Source organism: Scleropages formosus, chromosome 7 (genome assembly GCF_900964775.1).
Source record: "Scleropages formosus chromosome 7, fSclFor1.1, whole genome shotgun sequence".
NCBI lineage: Eukaryota > Metazoa > Chordata > Actinopteri > Osteoglossiformes > Osteoglossidae > Scleropages > Scleropages formosus.
In genome coordinates this window covers 13,050,694-13,067,785 of record NC_041812.1, presented here as the reverse complement: position 1 = coordinate 13,067,785, position 17,092 = coordinate 13,050,694, and the positions used below count along the sequence as shown (strand labels likewise).

Below are 17,092 nucleotides of genomic sequence, written 5' to 3'. Positions count from 1 at the left end.
CCGCTAGCCAGACGTCATTTCATTTTCACCTGTGACCCCGGAAGAGGATCGAAATTACTTAATATAAATAGACCGATCTCACTGAAATGTGTATTTTAACGATAGCGCGGCATATATGTCCATAAACGTGCTCAATCATTTGTTTCGCTAATACTTTGTTCAGTAAGTCAAACTAAAGGTAGGTAGAATTTTTTTTGTTTGTAATGACAAAATTTAAAAAGCGATAATAAAAAATTAAGTTCTTAACTTGATCATAATAATAATAATAATAATAATATTATTTTGGGGTAAAAGGAAGGAAACGAGGTCCCGCTCGGGGTCGGTCGGTCGGATCAAAATGGCGGCGCCCATGTTGCTTTGAATACCATTCTAGCAGAAGCTTCGGACAGACAGAAAAAGCAGCGTTTACAGCCTCTGGGAGCACTTGAAGATGTCCTACCTTCTCTTGAGGTGCAGGGCAAGGTGCAGCACCAGTGTCCCGCTGCGGCCAGTGTTTCAGTTTACTCGACTAAATAAACTTGATCTGTGGAACCACAGACGGTAGGGGAAACAACTTGACCAACTTGCTCCTCTCGCGTTTCAGTGTTGAACGTCCTGCCATCCCCATTTCTCACCTTCTTCTATCATCTCCTCTCTTTTTTCCATCATCAGTTAGGTATAACTACTAGTTTTCGAGAATAAGCTGAGCTGCCCGGCAACTCTCATCAGTCAGTGCCTCTCACATGATCAATGAAATTCACAAAATGAAGTCAGCTGACTGTGACTGTGAGGAAATTGTTATAATAGTTTGCAGTTAAATGACTCAGTTGAAAAATTTAAAAAATATGAAGTAACAAGAAGAGGGTGACAAAAATGGAAAAAGTACATTTTCCTGAATGTACTAGAGAAAAGTATTATCGCCAGAAGCCACTCTAAAAAGCATAATTTATCCATAAATTTACTTGTGTACAAGTAATGGGGTAATTATGTGGTCACCTGCTGTTATCCTCTCCAATGATCATTTACATTTTTACATTTATTCATTTAGCTGATGCTTTTCTCCAAAGTGACTTACAATGTTAAGGTTACAATTATTTACCCATTTATACAGCTGTGTAATTTTTACTGGAGCAATTCAGGGTAAGTACCTTGCTCAAGGGTACAACAGCCGGAGGTGAGGCTCGAACCTGCGGCCTCGAAGTATCTGCAAGAGAGCCGTAGTCTTTACTTTACTTTCGTGCGGCTCTCAACCGAAGTGCTTCCGTGTAGATTTTTTTTCAAGGTTAAAATAAGTCGCGGAGTCAGAAACTGATGCAACGAAAAGAGAAGGGTAGTTATACAGAACAGTTAAATGAAAGTACACAAATTACAGAACAAAACAACCAGATTATATAAAAAGTTTCTTTCCCTATGCTGTTATATCCATGGGGGTGCGGTGGCGCAGTGGGTTGGACCGCAGTCCTGCTCTCCGGTGGGTCTGGGGTTCAAGTCCCGCTTGGGGTGCCTTGTGGCGGACTGGCGTCCCGTCCTGGGTGTGTCCCCTTCCCCCTCCGGCCTTGCGCCCTGTGTTACCGGGTAGGCTCCGGTTCCCTGTGACCCCGTAAGGGACAAGCGGTTCTGAAAATGTGTGTGTGTGTGTGTTATATCCATGAACAGCTGATTGTTTTAGTCTGTGGAATACTTTCTCTCTTACTTATTCCCTCCCTCATCATTTAGTACATCCCTCAATATTTATTCCTTCCCATCCCTGCACTTGTATGTATATATGTATGCTTATATGTGTGTATATGTATGTTGTTTTTTTTTTTTGTCTACACTATGAGCCATTGGGAACCGAAGCCAAATTCCCTGCATGTGTGTGCATGCTTGGCCAAATAAATCAGATTCTGATTAACATGAAACACTTGGCAGAAGTGTTGTGGGGACAATTACTGTGGATCTCCGCAGTGTCTTTGCCGGGACGCCGAACTGTCCGGAGACATGCGCGCTTTCCTCCTGTTCACGTTCTCATTCTTTTGCACTGTTCTGTCCTGCTGCAGTGGAACTTCTCTGACGCATCTCCTGAGCACTCGAAGCACCCCCGCGAAGCCAAGGGATGCCGTCGTCCGGTTCTGGGGTCAGGCCCAGAAGGTGCTCGGTCAGTCTGTGGGACGAAGGCCCCGAATGCCAGGAGCAGCCCTGGCGTTGGTGGTGGGTCCGGCGGCCTTGGGAGCCACGGTGCGGCTGCTTGTCGGCGTGGCACACTGCCAGGGGAACCTCCGTAGTGACGTTCTGGCAGAAGTCAAAGGCAAAACCCAGGAAACAGAGCTGGACTTCAGCTGGACGATTCTGTGGGAGTTTGTCAGACCGCACCTCCTGACACTGCTTGGTGCCGTTGCTGTAAGTCATCCTGGATTGAGATGGATTAATAATAATAAAAGTTAACAAAATTCATGAGTACTCAATATGTAAACTGACAGTTGTAACTTACAGCACCTGCTGCCCCTGACCAGTAATAGTTACAGCCAATGCCTTGTAAATGACGGACTTGTGTTCGATTCCCTCTCCTGCTGCAGTCCCTTTGATCAAGATATTTATCCTGAATTGATAAAGTAAAAATCACTCATGTACAAACCGTACACTGTCATTTTGGTGATAAGCATCATCTTAATGAATAAATTGTAATGATAATAAGAATTATGAGACTATGGGTTAGTCCTGCAGTTTGATTAGCTTGAGCTCTTCTCGGATGTTACGTGTTAAAGCACCTGATTGTTGCTAATAATAATTTCTCTTAAACATTCCCAATGCGAAGGGTTCTAACCTGTCCAGCTGCTTTTTCAGCCAGATGTTTCAATCCCCTTTTCTTGAATATCGTGATTTTTTTTTTTTTTTTTCCTTTTGTGTCCCAAAGCTGCATGTGTTCATGCATGGTTAAATGTGAGGGGGGTAACTGTTTTACAATTACTATAGTAGTCTAATAGTAAAATGTTTTTTTTAGTATTATAGTTCGAGTAGTTTGACAAACTTTGTTTTATTAGGATCCAGAAAATGTGCCCTTTGTAACCGGGAGCTATTTGGCTTTTCCTGTGCTTGTCTAGTTGGCCTTTGGTGCCGCCATCCTTAACATCCAGATACCTCTCATGCTGGGGGACTTGGTGAACGTGGTGGCCCGCTATCTCAGAGAGCATGCTGGGAATTACATCCAGGAAGTCAGAGCCCCTGCTCTAAAGCTGCTTGCCTACTATGGGCTCCAGGTAAACCAAAGCGGCAACGCGTGATGCCGCTGTCGCCACTGCTGTATTAATACTAGACTGCGCAGTATTATGTAAACATTATTAGAAGCATTATACAGATTTACACACTCAAGTCTTCAAAATGTCATTTTGTAAGATGGAGTAAAATCATCTCAGTCTCACTTTCCTGACTGCAGGGCCTGCTGACCTGTGGTTACATCATCTGTCTCTCCAGGGTAGGAGAAAGAGTGGCGACGGACATGAGGAAGAAGCTCTTCATGTCTTTACTCAGGTCCAATTAAAGTGCTGTTATTTTCACAGTTAATGGACACAGTCAAAGGCTGTGCAGGATGTGACAGTGTCTCTTTTTTTTTTTTATTAACTCACCAGGGTGTTTGCTTCATGTTTGTGCCCTGTTTGCCTGTTTAGTCACCAGTAATGTGAGAGAACCTAAACACTGGGCATTTATGAGCAATATGATGTTGGCTGTTGATTTCTTCACCAGGCAGGACATTGCTTTCTTTGATGCCAACAAGACTGGCCAGCTGGTGAACCGCTTGACCTCTGACATTCAGGAGTTTAAGTCATCATTTAAACTTGTTGTTTCCCAGGTTGGTGCATGTGAAACTCACCACAAAGCCATTTTAGCAGAGAAAAAATTGAGCAATGAAACAGTAAATTGCTCCAGGTTACGGAAAGGCGTAGACATTAGTTGCAATTAGTTTGACTCTTGACCTTTGGTTTTTTTGACTCAAAGTCAGCTTTTTCTTTCTTTCCACATGGCACTCATATGAGGTGTATGTGTGATGTGTTGTCTGTGCAGGGCCTGCGCAGCATGACCCAGACGATAGGGTGCTTTGTGTCGCTTTACCTCATCTCGCCAAAGCTCACGGGTTTGACCGTGGTGGTCATGCCCTGCCTCGTGGGAGCAGGTGCTCTCATCGGCTCCTTCTTGCGTCGGCTGTCCCGCAGAGCCCAGGAGCAGGTGACGCCTCCCTGTTTCACCTAAAAATACTATTAATTTAACCGCAGAATGCTTTTAATAAAGTCAGTATCTTGAATAACCTTGATCTATCTCAGTGTCTTCTAATACTAATACCAGTAGTAAGAAGCAGAAGTACAGCAGTCTTGCTCTGCTGTCATCTTTCATATTTAGCACACTTTTTCTGCTGTGTGTGTGTACTGCAGGTTGCCAGAGCAACTGGAGTAGCTGACGAGGCCATCGGCAATGTGCGTACAGTGAAGGCCTTTGCGATGGAGGACCGGGAGATGCAGTAAAGCTCTTTTTTGCCCTTCACTTTGCTAATCATGTCAAAATGTGCTTTACTTCCCTTCCTTCTGTCTGAGTAACATGGGGTAAACAGGCGGCCTTTTCTGTGTCAGGATGTACTCTGTGGAGGTGGATAAGTCATGTGATATGAATGAAACTCTGGGGTGTGGAATTGCCATTTTCCAAGGCCTGTCCAACATCGTGCTGAACTGTGAGTGATCATATAGAGTGTGTGACCCTACGTGAGGTTCTTCATTTGACAGTAAACAAACAGTAAAGGTGAGAAAGGATAAAGACAACTTTACCTTGACTTCTCTCTTCAGGCATCGTCTTAGGCACCATATTTGCTGGGGGCTCCTTAATAGCAGGTGATGAAATCTCCCCAGGTGACCTCATGTCGTTCTTGGTGGCGTCTCAGACTGTTCAGAGGTGAGACGTTCAGTCCAGAGTCATTTCTCAGAATGCGTTTCAGTGCACACTCAATAAAGAAAGTTTCCTTAAAGATAAAAATGAAAGTGAAATTTCTGAAGGTAATGTGGTCATGAAAGGAATACTTTTTAAAAACAAATATTGTAAAAATGTCCTAACTGGTATTTTTGTTTTTTTGAATGCGAAATGAATAAATATTTATGAATAGAATTCCATTTACTGCATATGTTAATCTGGACTAGCAGAGCTTTTACTGAAGTCACTGTCTCTGTCCTTTCCTCTGTGTGCAGATCCATGGCCAGCATTTCCATCCTGTTTGGACAAGTGAGTAAAAAGCTTGCGGTTCCCTTTCAAGACCGTGGCTCTTGGGCTCCACCACTCATCACCTGGCTTAGGAACAGCATTTGTTAAACTGTGGGCCCTCAGCCAAAGCTGCTCTTAGACAAGGTTTTTGCACTTTTGCTGCCTGTAAAAAACACGGTTCATACAGCTGACTTTTTTTGCCTGTTTATTTCTGTCTTCATTGTTACATTACTCACATGAAGCTTCAATGGTGCAACACAGTTCACTGATAGTCTTATGAATTTATAAAAAAGGTACCTGAAAAGATGCAGGAATTTAAAGTGATGTCTGTAACTGCAGATGGTGAGAGGGATCAGTGCAGGAGCGCGTGTGTTCGAGTACCTGACGCTGGAGCCCACCATCCCTCTGACGGGCGGAGGCCGCATCCCCTACCACTCCCTGCTTGGGAGGGTCGACTTCATGAACATCACCTTCAGGCAAGACCTCCTGGCAGAACACAACTCTCTGCTGACACACACATCTGCAGTCCACCTCTGGAGCGGTAGAGTTGTGCACCGAATTCCAAAACTTAATTCGAATTTCAGTTATCTTTACAAGTGCAATTTCTGTTTTCCTTTTTTCTTCCACTGCATATAACTTTTGGGATTTATTCATATAAAAACAAAATGTAATTTAGCATAATTAAGATGCTACCTGTGTTTCTTTAGTTATCCAACAAGACCTGGGCACCAAGTTCTGAAGAATTTCAACCTTACCCTCTCCCCAGGCAAGACAGTGGCTGTTGTGGGAGAGTCTGGTGGAGGTAATGGATCTGTACTAACCGTCAAACATTACATTATCCACAGTACTGAGTGGCCCCATTATGTGAAAGCAACAGAGCAAATTCCACCGTAAATGTGTGTTTCTAAGTAATTTATAAATAGATTAATCGTAAAAGCTGATGTCTCTAGCTCAATGTAGTTCATTCTGTGGAATTTCCATGTTCTATCCATATTCGTATGGGGTTCCTCCAGGTGCTCTGGTTTCCTCCCACAGTCCAAAGATGTGTTTTGTGTGGATTGTAACTCTAAATTGACCTTTGTGTGTGTAGTATGTTTTAACTTTATAAAATATGTATTGTATATAAGCAATAATACATATTCTGTCCAGTGTATGCTATAACAACTCTCAAAGCATTTTCTGATGTTATACACATCACTTTAATGTAAAAGTTAAGGTAATGGTTGAGTGTTTTGCCTGTTTTTTTTTTATTTTATTTTATTTTATTTTATTTTAAATTCCCCCACTTTGAGTCCTTGTCACCAATGTCTATCGCTGTCTGGAACAGGTAAATCCACAGTTGCTGCTCTCCTGGAACGCTTCTACGACCCCAGCGCAGGGGTGGTTATGCTTGATGGCCTGGACATTCGTACCCTGGACCCATCTTGGTTAAGAGGGACAGTCATTGGCTTCATCAGCCAGGTGTCCCTCCCACATTTGTTTTGACACAGAGTGATGAAGTAGCCAGGGCTTCATTGCATTCATTACTTTACTGGATGTGCAAACTCCTTTTGACATCATGTGCAAAGGTAGCACAGCTTAGAGAAGGTCCTCACTGTCCTAAGGCTCCTGCAGCTTTCGTACACAAACACCATTAATACCTAACCTTTGTTTCAGGAACCTGTGCTGTTTGGCACCTCTGTCATGGAGAACATTCGTTTTGGGAAGCCTGAGGCCACAGACGCTGAAGTCATTGCTGCTGCAACACTGGCCAATGCTCACTCATTTATCACCGCATTCCCTGAGGGATACAACACAGTGGTCGGTAGGTAGAGTCCTGTGGAGCACCTGCTGGGTGGGAGCAATGCTCTTTTTTGGGACAAACAGGAGCTCATATAAACATGTCCCTTTTGGCTAGTTGCACATCAGGGCCATCACCACAACAGAACTACAGGTTGGAGAAAAAAATGTCTCATTGTGATTCTCTGTCCCTTCATGCTGTCCCAGGTGAGCGAGGAGTAACGCTCTCTGGGGGTCAGAAACAGCGCGTTGCCATTGCCCGCGCCCTTATAAAGAACCCAAGCATCTTGGTGCTGGATGAGGCCACGAGCGCCCTGGACGCTGAGTCAGAAAGGGTGGTGCAGGAGGCCCTGGACCGGGCCTGTGCAGGCCGCACCGTGCTCGTCATCGCCCATCGTCTCAGCACCATCCAGAGGGCTGACCTCATCTGCGTACTCAGCAATGGGCGTGTCACCGAGGTACCACTCTAACCGTTCTCCCCAGAGCACTTGAATTCAGGCCCACACATTGTCCGTCTTAAAGCAGATGCAGTTTCAGTGCCTTGTTGGTTTTCAATTTCCATGGCAGGTATGTTTCCAAAGCAATTAATTGTCACCATTCAGCAAGACTTAGGAAGTGAATGTGTGTGTGGCCATTATACATATTTGTGTTGAAACCCTTTCCTCCCCAAAGGCTGGAACACACTTGGATTTGCTGAGCAAAGGAGGACTCTATGCTGACCTTATCCGGCGACAGCGAGTGCAAGGACAGAAATAAAGAGGACAACTTGCAGCGCTTGTACTGTGGACCAAGCGTCAGCACTGTGGAAATGATACATCATGTTCCTGCAGGGAAAGTTTGTCATGATGGATTTCTTTTTGACAAAACATGGAATGGTTGGAAACAGGTAGATTTGTACACCTAGCTGTGTATAAATGTTTTCTTTCATTACACTAAATAAAAGGTACAGCTAAGGAACAGGCAAGATGTGTTTCTACACATACAGGTTTTACAACTTGATCACTAGGAAAAGTGTGCACTGAAAGTAGCTTTTGTATAAACTGGGTCATTTGGTAAAAATGTATATGTAACTGGTACACTTACTGCTGTACAGTATTGTTGGTAATATCTCAAATTATGACATTTTACTCATATTTTCTCCTGTATGTATTTAAACAGTTGACTTTTTTTTACTCAGTCTATGTAATTGCTGCTGGATACAGACTGACTTCAATTTCTCAGGTTTTTATTGTGGTATGCTGTAATGTTAGTTTTCAATTAAAGGCTTTTAAAGTGCTGTTCTTCCATGTTTACTGTGTTAAAACTTAAGGTACAGTCTTGCACCAGGATTATTAGAAACTTTAACTTGCAACAATAGTCTTAACATATTCTATGGCCTATTTTCTTTGCAACTATTAGCTACATTTGACCATATAAAAAAAAAAAAAAAAAACACACAGGTTACCCGAACAGCAGAAGAAGAGAAATATACGAATATCATTACCAAACGAAGGTCTACAGTGATACTCAAGTTAGATACGCGGATAAATTTCCTACCTGGCTAATTTACGTAGAAATTGATGTTCCGCCTTCTACCGCTTGGTGTCGCCAAAAACAGACGCGCGTAGATGGGAGGTGACCATGTCATTCTGCTGCAGTTCTGCGCTCGGCCAGTAGGCGCCGCCAACACACCACGTACTGCCTTGAATGGGCGGTGACCGTGTTATTCCGCTGTAGTTCCGCGCTCTGCCAACGGGCGTCGCAGCAGAGTCCCGGTACGGTGCTCCGGCGAACGCTCGCAGTCCATTTGAAAGGGACCCTCGCAGGAGAGCCTCGGTGAGCAGCGGGGCTCCGCGGGACAACGAAACATGCAGAAATATGAGAAACTGGAGAAGATAGGCGAGGGTAAGTGGAACGGCTTTACCTCGCGGGGCCGATACGTACCCGGTGTGAGCGGAGCGGAGCGGAGCGGCCGCGCTGGGGAGGGAGAGCTCGGTAAACGCGGCCTAGCGTAGCAACCGCGGCTAGCCGCGCAGCCCGACTCGAGCGAGTACAAAAGACAGAAACGCGCCGCGCGTGGAACGTGTGGCGAACTGTGGCGAACTGTGGTGAAATGCGCGAAAGCGTGCTGCTCTAGATGTGTCCAAGTGTGGACGTTCCTGACAGACAGACAGACAGAGAGAGAGAGACACAGACACACACAGGCTGCTTAATCTAATGTAGCTTTACGGCCGCGGCGGGCACAGCAGCAGGCAGCACGAGCAGCAGCACGAGCAGCAGCCCTCGCGGCGGTTTACGTGATACAGTGATTACGCTACAGTAACACCAGCGCCTTTCAGTAAGATTGAACGTCCTAATAAAGCGTAATAAAAGTGTAAAAAATGTGCGAAACGTGTGAGCAGGGAGGAGCACAGACTGTGACTGTCCTGGATTTGAGTTCACGCCATAATTAATAGTAGTAGACTGGCACCAGCAGGTTGTGCGTTCGAGTCCTAACACTGACAGTGAGTGACGGCTAGGGCCGCTCCGCAGTGTCCCTTAGGGCTCCTGTCACACTGTCAACGGAAGGTTCCTGGTTCAGATTCCCACCTGTCAAGTACCCTTGATCATTGTAGTCAGTTGATACTGTAAATAAATAAAATAAAAAAAGAAAAAGTCTTTGTTGTATAAATAACTGAAGTCGATTATGTAATGCTGTTAGTGGCGTTGGACAGAGATGACAGTAATAATCAATCACTCACCTGCTATCCTTAACCGCTCCATCAATGCAGGGTCACCGTGGTCCAGAGTCTACCTGGGAAGTTTCGTGTGAGACAGGGTACACCTGGATGGGATGCCAGTCCATCACAGGGCACCTCCCTCCCTCTCTCTCTCTCTCTCTCTCTCTCTTTCTTGCCCCCCCCCCCACACACACTTTAGTCTATGCGAAGTCACCTGAAACACACGTCCCTGTCCTGTGAGAGAACACATGCAAAACACACACAGGTCGAGTAGGGATCAATTCCATGTCCCAGCACCAGTGCGACCTCTTGTGCCAACACGCGACCCGTTTTATAATGACCGTGATAATAGTAACAACAATAATGACGCTAACAGCAGTAAGAAAACGTGTCCGTGATGCTTTTACCGCTTTAGAAGTACCACGTGGGGTTCTTCAGTCCAGCTGCGACGGGGAGACGGGCTCACGTCCACGGGGACTTGATTGCCGTTACCGCCGGACTCGTTCCCGACGCCCGCGCGGCTCCGCGAAGGTGCGCCTCGGACGCGATCCGAGGAGTCGAAGCTCCTTTCGGCTCCGGAACGGCGACGCGTAATGGGCGCGTTTGCGTGCGTTTTCCTCCAGGTACCTACGGAACCGTGTTCAAAGCGAAGAACAGGGAGACCCACGAGATCGTCGCTCTGAAAAGAGTGCGGCTGGACGACGACGACGAGGTGAGCGGCGCCTCCGCGCGCGCCGCGTCGCGGCGTACGAGGAACCGCGCGAACCGCCTCTCTTCTCCCGTGTGCTGTTTTCCAGGGGGTTCCGAGCTCAGCCCTGCGCGAGATCTGCCTGTTGAAAGAACTGAAACACAAGAACATAGTCCGGTGCGTATCGACGACTTCCGCGACGTAACTGCCGTCTCCGCGTAAACTTGACGTGAAGCCGAACTCGGCTTTTCTCAAGAGCGGCGTAAAGGCCGTCGAACTCACGGCGCGCTGTCCCCTCTCAGGCTGCACGACGTTCTGCACAGCGACAAGAAGCTCACGCTGGTGTTCGAGTACTGCGACCAGGTGAGGCGCGCGATCCGATCGCAGAACGCTCGCGGCGGCCGAGCGCGGTATTTCACGGTAAACACCGCAGCGGCCTGGCTGTACGAGGACCCGTCGCTCTGTTTCGGTTGCGATTCGCAGGCGTCGACGGCGATTTTTCATACCTCTCGTTGACGTTCGGATGCAGTTGCGATGAGAGTTTTTGTTTTAACTGGAGTTTTATTGAACCCTTACGGTCGGGTGCTATAGTTGTGTGCAGTTTTGTTGCCGATGCTCATTTTAAAGCACTCGCGTGTCAGTTTTAATTTTAAGATGCTGCTGCTTTTGTGTTCGTTGCTAAATTATCTGAAAAATGTTCTCTCGTGATTCAGGATTTGAAGAAATATTTCGACAGCTGCAATGGTGACCTAGACCCCGAAACCGTGAAGGTCAGTTTCAACATTCAGAGCGCCGGCAGATTAATTGCCGACATTTGAGCCATATTTACGTGATTTTTTTGCCCTTTGATTCAAATTTTGTCTGTTTGCATAGAGATGTGTGTATATATAGGTGTGTGTGTGTGTGTGTGTGTATACATGCATGCAACTTTCCATACTAATGCTGGGGGTTGTGAAACATTTGAAATGCGTATGGGATAAACGGTGCCTCTTAAGCAGAGTAAAACGCACGTAAGCGAGGGTACCGCAACGTACCGCATTGCCGGGTTGAGCCAACGATAAAAGTGCCAGCCGCTGTACCCCTTCATGTCTGCAGTCCTTCATGTACCAGCTGCTGAAGGGACTGGCCTTCTGCCACAGCCGCAACGTGCTGCACAGAGACCTGAAGCCACAGAATCTGCTCATCAACAGGGTGAGGAGGAGGACGAGTTGACGAGACGCCGCTTCCGGAACTGCCTACTTACCGGTTGTCGGCGGCTCGGGGAGGAACTAGTTCGACGCTTGGTTTTTATTCATGGTTGTTCATGGTTTTTCAGATATTACCGTGTGTGTTTCTGTAAAGATGTCGCTACGGAATTTTCCAGAACTGAGATTCTCCTCCGTCTCCTCCCAGAACGGAGAGCTGAAACTGGCCGACTTCGGCCTTGCCAGAGCCTTCGGAATCCCCGTCAGGTGTTACTCTGCTGAGGTGACGAACGCGAGGATGCGATGTACACGTCACGCAGGATCGCTTTTAATATCTTCACTTTCTTTGTTGCCTTTCGGCAATAGTTGTCCTTGATTCCCTTTCCTCAGACGTTTCCTAATGCTGTGTGTTTTAGAACACACACACACACACTGTCAGAACCGCTTGTCCCATACAGGGTCGCGGGGAACCGGAGCCTACCCGGTAACACAGGGCGTAAGGCCGGAGGGGGAGGGGACACACCCAGGACGGCACCCCAAGCGGGACTCGAACCCCAGACCCACCGGAGAGCAGGACCCGGTCCAACCCACTGCGCCCCCCCTTGTTTTAGAACATATAACTGCTTAGTTTCGTTCATGTGAATTGGTGACTCTAAATTCCCTTTAGTGCACAGGAGTGTGTGTGTGTGTGTGTGTGTGTGTGTGTGTGTGAGAGAATGATTTCCCTCTGATGGATTAGTGTCCCATCCAGGATGTACCCTGCCTCACACCCAGTCCTGCCAGGATTGACTCCGGACCACTGTGACCTTGCACTGGGCAAGTGGACACACATGAATGAATGAATGAATGAATGAATGAATGAACAAATGAACGTGTTGAACTCACTGTTATGACAAACTCCTCATTAACACTACATGAGTATTTTCTCAAACGACTGAATTGCTTCCCTTCTGGACTTGATACTAACGGCCTGCGCTTCCCGTCTACCTGTAGGTAGTGACGCTGTGGTACCGGCCGCCGGACGTCCTGTTTGGTGCTAAGCTGTACTCTACCTCCATTGACATGTGGTCGGCAGGCTGCATATTTGCAGGTGCGCCGTCCCGTCAGCCCACCCGTCTTGTCTGACAGGGATAAATCGTGTCTGGAATCTTCTCGGTACCCAGAGAAATAAATATTTACACAAGCCTCATTTAACTAATTACGCATATTTAAGGCTTGATGGATGTTAGCAGGTAGAACCAAGGCTTATGTTTCCAGCACTTTGGTTCCCAAAGCATTTTATCTAAAACCACGTGCGTCATTGACACGTACACATCCGCTGAGCGTGTAGCTTTTTTTTTTTTTGTTTACTGTGGTAACAGAAGGGAGGAAAGGGACATGGGCGTAATGCGCATGGCTCCACCCTTCAGCCTTTGTGTCCTTGCTCTCTCAGAGCTGGCAAATGCCGGAAGGCCTCTATTCCCTGGCAACGATGTGGACGACCAGCTCAAGCGCATCTTCAGATATCCTTTTGTGCGCAGTAAGCACGCTTTACACTTCTTACACTTTACGCTTTTCCTGCGCGCCGAAGTAGTCCCTGCATGCGTCCTCCTTACGTTCTCCTGGCGGATCTGTGCTTTCCGCCGTTTCGCTCCTTTTTGAAAAGTAGCCTCAGCCAATTTAGGATGTCGTACAGGAGAGCGAGGAGCGGCTGAACATGCGCAGACTGTGAAATGGGGACTCGCGTCTCCGCGTAGAACGTTGCCGTCTGCCTTAACCTTTGCGTACGTTACTGGGAACCCCGACGGAGGAGCAGTGGCCCACTATGACCAAACTGCCGGACTACAAGGTAAAGCTCCTGTCGCCACTATCGGCGCTGTTGTTATCGTCAAGTTTGTAACGCTTCTTTTTCTCAAGTGAAATGTTGTAGTTGTAACGGGGGACTCTGGACCCGTGGCTCCGGTAAAACAGTCGTAACGTGGGTAAGCATGGTACCCGCTCTTGTGCCGTGCGCACGGTTGAACCTGCACCGTTCTGTCCCCAGCCGTACCCCATGTATCCGGCCACCACCTCCCTCGGGAATGTTGTTCCCAAGCTCAGTACCACAGGACGGGACCTGTTGCAGGTGGGTGCGGCCAGTGCTGAAGTACTGGACAGTCATTATTCTGCAGTGGATCTGTGTGCTATTTCAGCCAGTGAGGAAACCAATGAGTCACATTTGCTGAGAGCGGAATAGAACGAACAAACGGGTAACTTCAGGAATGTCAGGACCGTTCTCAGTAAAACGTTCGTGATACGGATGTAATTTCTATTCGCTGGTTAGGTTCCGTAGAGATCTCACATATAGCTAATATAAAAAATGGATTATTTTATTAAAACATTTGATTAATTTAGTATCTGCATGAAAACAAATTTAAAATAAGCGAAAAGAAGAATGGATTGTTCCCGCAGTCGATTTAACCTTGGATGCTGTACAGTTAATATCGTGCAAATTTTCCTGATCTTATTATTGGTCACTGGCACTCAGAGATCATACGTGAGCTGTAAACACTGTGGAAGTGAGTTGAATTAAGAAGGTTTAATGTTCCCTTTTGCTTTTTTTGCTGCCATTTGTCAGCTTTCGGGGTGAACGGGCTGCATTCAGTTGGCTGCAGACGTAAAATAGAAAAGTAAAGAAAATGCGACAAACCGGAAAATGTACGTTCAGAAATGCACAACTCGGTTGTTTGTTTCTATCATTAGGAGCCAGTTATCATGGTAAAGTGTGTACTTCTTACTTGTAAGAAACTGCACAGCTGTTGCTCAGGCTGATGATGAATATAGGGTTATGCGATAGGATGCTGGACACTCTGCTCCCCTGTTTTGTAGTTAAGTGAACTTCAGCCTGTGACTTTGGCCAATCGTGAACTAAAAGGTGTTGGGTCTTTTGGCTCTTGGCTCTTTTGGCTACCAAAATCCCCGCAAATCATTACTTTCCTTTCCGTTGTCATTCTGCAGAACCTCTTGAAGTGCAATCCCGTGCAGCGCATCTCTGCCGAGGAAGCTCTGCAGCACCCATACTTTGCTGATTTTTGCCCTCCTTAGACGTCTGTGGAACTGGACCCTGTGAGACCCCCCGACCCCCTCCCCACATTGCCCGAGTCACCTCCTATCCACCACATAAACTGCAGAAGGTTTCTGATTGGAGCCTCTTCTTTGCATCTAGCTGGCCATCATGAAGGACCACGCGGCTCACTGGACTGGCTATCTGCTCCTCTGCTGCATCCTCCTCACACGTCCCTCCTACTTGATGGACATTTGACTTCCTGCAGAGCTTTCCCAACCTGTGGTCCATGCTGAAATACAGGCCCATCCTCTTCATTTACCTTTTCTTAGCCGATCTTTTGCTTGCGTAGCAAACGATAACGATTAGTGAACTTTGTCTCAGCAACAAACAAAAGCATAGCATGGCTTCTCTTGGGTACCATGCTGTACATGGAGGTTAGTGTGTGCTGGAGTGTATACATGGACACACACACACAAATAGCATACATAACCAAGCAATTTCTTGACCCAGTTGAAAGGAAACATTCAAGGCATAAACCAGTGAACTGTGGGCAGGCTTGCATATTCATTTTAGGTTTTACTTTGGATCAGAACTTTTCGCCAGCCTACTAACATGTTTGAAACTGCATAAATTAAACATGTATTTATGTTGCCCTTCTTCTTCTCAGGCTTTCTAGTGTGGCTTTTGTTCTTGTTAATTGCACTTTGCAGTACCTCGAGAAGTTCTTTCGGTTTTAATCTCTCGGATCCCATGTTTTTAATGGGTTGAACCCTGAAAGCAGAGCCACCTCCGAGGGTGGGCCCACGTGCACGGAGCCAGTTGCGAGGACTTGCAGCAGTGTGTCTGTTGTTGCTGCCATTACTTTTGTTACGATGTCTTACCAACATGTCAGAAGTGCTACCATGACAACTGAAGAGCAATGTTGCTACTACAGGAACAGTAGAGCAGAGAGCGTCTAACTTCATGGTCTTCTGGCAGCAAAGACTTATGGACGGGTATATTGTTTTTTTTTCTTTTTTTTAAATCGTAAACTGTCACGTTTTGTATTGATGCTGTAAAATTCTTTTGCTGAGTACACGTTAAGTTGCACACAATCATACGGCATTCAGCATACAATAGTAATCACAGTACATTTCCAGCCGTCATGTTTGATTTGTGGTTTTCACTGATAATGTTACGGTTAAGGGGTCAGCAGTGAATATTAGTATTTATAAATTACAGCCTGCTTGCTTTGATATTTAAGTATAGAACCTTCACTCATTTTGGTCATTCCATATAGTTTTAGAACATGATGGTATGCCTTTTTCTTGGACATTATTTACAGATGATCACTCTCAGAAGTAGTTAGTTCCACAGAGTAGAATTTTGTGTTGGTGCTTGGGATGATCAAATTAAAATACCTGAACAAATGGCATTTCTGCTTCTTAGAGTCGTGATGAACTTCGGAGGGCATGCTTCTGTTCAAATTGATATTTTGCCGGATAAATCTGCCCTAACCAACTGTTTTCTTCCGACTATTTGCAATTAATTACTCATTAATTCAGTGGTCAGAGTTTTTATATTTTCAAACAGTCTTAATGTCCCACATTTCAGTTCTGACTTGTGTAATAAGTTGGGAAAGGAGCTTTCGGGTAACTCAGTGCTATGGTACGTTGTGTTTTAGTCCCATTCAGTGTATTCAAATGTTCATAGAAATACAAATTAGATTTCTGGGTCATACAAGCAACATTCTACAGAGAGAAATCAGAGTCTGACTGCAGCAAGCGCAAGGCCATCACTCTTTAACTTTTTGTGGATGTTAATATTCTGCTTTTCTGTTTCCGCATTATTCTGGTTCTGTTCTCTGAGCACAACGAGGGACAGGCAGTCAAGAGCCAAGAAAACGATCCAATGCAGGGCCCAAGCACGAAAATATCTCCCGCAGGTGGACTCGCGTTGCACAACTAAAAATTGCCAGAAATAAGCTACGGTGAAGCGACATGTCGATCAGTTTGTTTCGCAGTACAGTCACTCTTGTGTACTTGCATTATCCTGCCTGTTTTTTTATTCACTTGTAGCATTTTAAATGTTTTCTTTGTGTAGTTGTACATTTTGTTTTATATTTGCATAAGTATTTAATAAATTTAGTCATGAGTATAATAACTTGGTGTGCAATTTTAATGTGACGACTCCCCTGCTATAAATCTACACCTTTGTAACCTCTGCTGGGTCCACGGTAAGCTGGTAAATAAATACCGAGTCTCACTTCAACCTCACAAAAATCCACTTGAGTCACAGAAACAAGGCAAAAATTTAAGAGAAGGGCTTTTTATTTGAAGTACATTTCAGGTCTGAGTTCATTCACAAAATATGCAGGTAGGTAGTTAATTTTCTGAATATATTTATATAGTAAATGGAGCCAGATGAACCAAGTCACAGTACCCCAGTTGCCACTTCAGGTAAGACATATTTTGGTGCCCAACAGTATGAAGATTAATATGCATAATCAATCATAAATATCCACTTACAAATATCCAAAATG

The 17,092-nt window shown here is 45.7% G+C and overlaps 2 protein-coding genes across 4 annotated transcripts; both read left to right on the top strand.

Moving 5' to 3' along the window:
- Nucleotides 1–44: 44 nt before the first annotated feature.
- On the top strand, nucleotides 45–8,258 carry abcb8 (ATP-binding cassette, sub-family B (MDR/TAP), member 8). 2 transcript variants are annotated; one of them, XM_018757945.2, is made up of 17 exons: nucleotides 45–178; nucleotides 374–540; nucleotides 2,019–2,358; nucleotides 3,060–3,215; nucleotides 3,392–3,486; nucleotides 3,700–3,805; nucleotides 4,018–4,179; nucleotides 4,383–4,468; nucleotides 4,578–4,675; nucleotides 4,788–4,893; nucleotides 5,184–5,217; nucleotides 5,536–5,672; nucleotides 5,904–5,998; nucleotides 6,524–6,657; nucleotides 6,853–7,000; nucleotides 7,183–7,433; nucleotides 7,648–8,257. In XM_018757945.2, exons 2-17 carry the CDS (start codon nucleotides 431–433, stop codon nucleotides 7,729–7,731), a joined length of 2,142 nt encoding a protein of 713 aa, XP_018613461.1. In that variant the 5' UTR covers nucleotides 45–178; nucleotides 374–430; the 3' UTR covers nucleotides 7,732–8,257. The 2 variants fall into 2 exon arrangements, with proteins under 2 accessions (XP_018613461.1, XP_018613462.1); XM_018757946.2 differs by lacking the exon at nucleotides 374–540 and having other exon boundaries at nucleotides 7,648–8,258.
- Nucleotides 8,259–8,697: 439 nt separating this feature from the next.
- On the top strand, nucleotides 8,698–16,611 carry cdk5 (cyclin dependent kinase 5). Of its 2 annotated transcripts, XM_018757901.2 has the most exons (13): nucleotides 8,698–8,859; nucleotides 10,298–10,386; nucleotides 10,472–10,539; nucleotides 10,665–10,725; nucleotides 11,076–11,132; nucleotides 11,458–11,553; nucleotides 11,755–11,829; nucleotides 12,540–12,636; nucleotides 12,979–13,048; nucleotides 13,314–13,374; nucleotides 13,570–13,650; nucleotides 14,523–14,630; nucleotides 14,731–16,611. In XM_018757901.2, the coding sequence occupies exons 1-12, from the start codon at nucleotides 8,823–8,825 to the stop codon at nucleotides 14,607–14,609; spliced, it is 879 nt and encodes a 292-aa protein (XP_018613417.1). In that variant the 5' UTR covers nucleotides 8,698–8,822; the 3' UTR covers nucleotides 14,610–14,630; nucleotides 14,731–16,611. The 2 variants fall into 2 exon arrangements, with proteins under 2 accessions (XP_018613417.1, XP_018613416.1); XM_018757900.2 differs by having other exon boundaries at nucleotides 14,523–16,611.
- Nucleotides 16,612–17,092: the final 481 nt, after the last annotated feature.

Coding starts and splice junctions, on each gene's coding strand:
- abcb8 (XM_018757945.2), top strand. CDS start 431: ATGTCCTACCTTCTCTTGAGGTGCAGGGCAAGGTGCAGCACCAGTGTC. Junction 6,658..6,852: donor TCATTGGCTTCATCAGCCAG/GTGTCCCTCCCA, acceptor CCTTTGTTTCAG/GAACCTGTGCTGTTTGGCAC. Junction 7,434..7,647: donor GCAATGGGCGTGTCACCGAG/GTACCACTCTAA, acceptor TCCTCCCCAAAG/GCTGGAACACACTTGGATTT.
- cdk5 (XM_018757901.2), top strand. CDS start 8,823: ATGCAGAAATATGAGAAACTGGAGAAGATAGGCGAGG. Junction 12,637..12,978: donor GGCAGGCTGCATATTTGCAG/GTGCGCCGTCCC, acceptor TTGCTCTCTCAG/AGCTGGCAAATGCCGGAAGG. Junction 13,651..14,522: donor CAGGACGGGACCTGTTGCAG/GTGGGTGCGGCC, acceptor GTCATTCTGCAG/AACCTCTTGAAGTGCAATCC.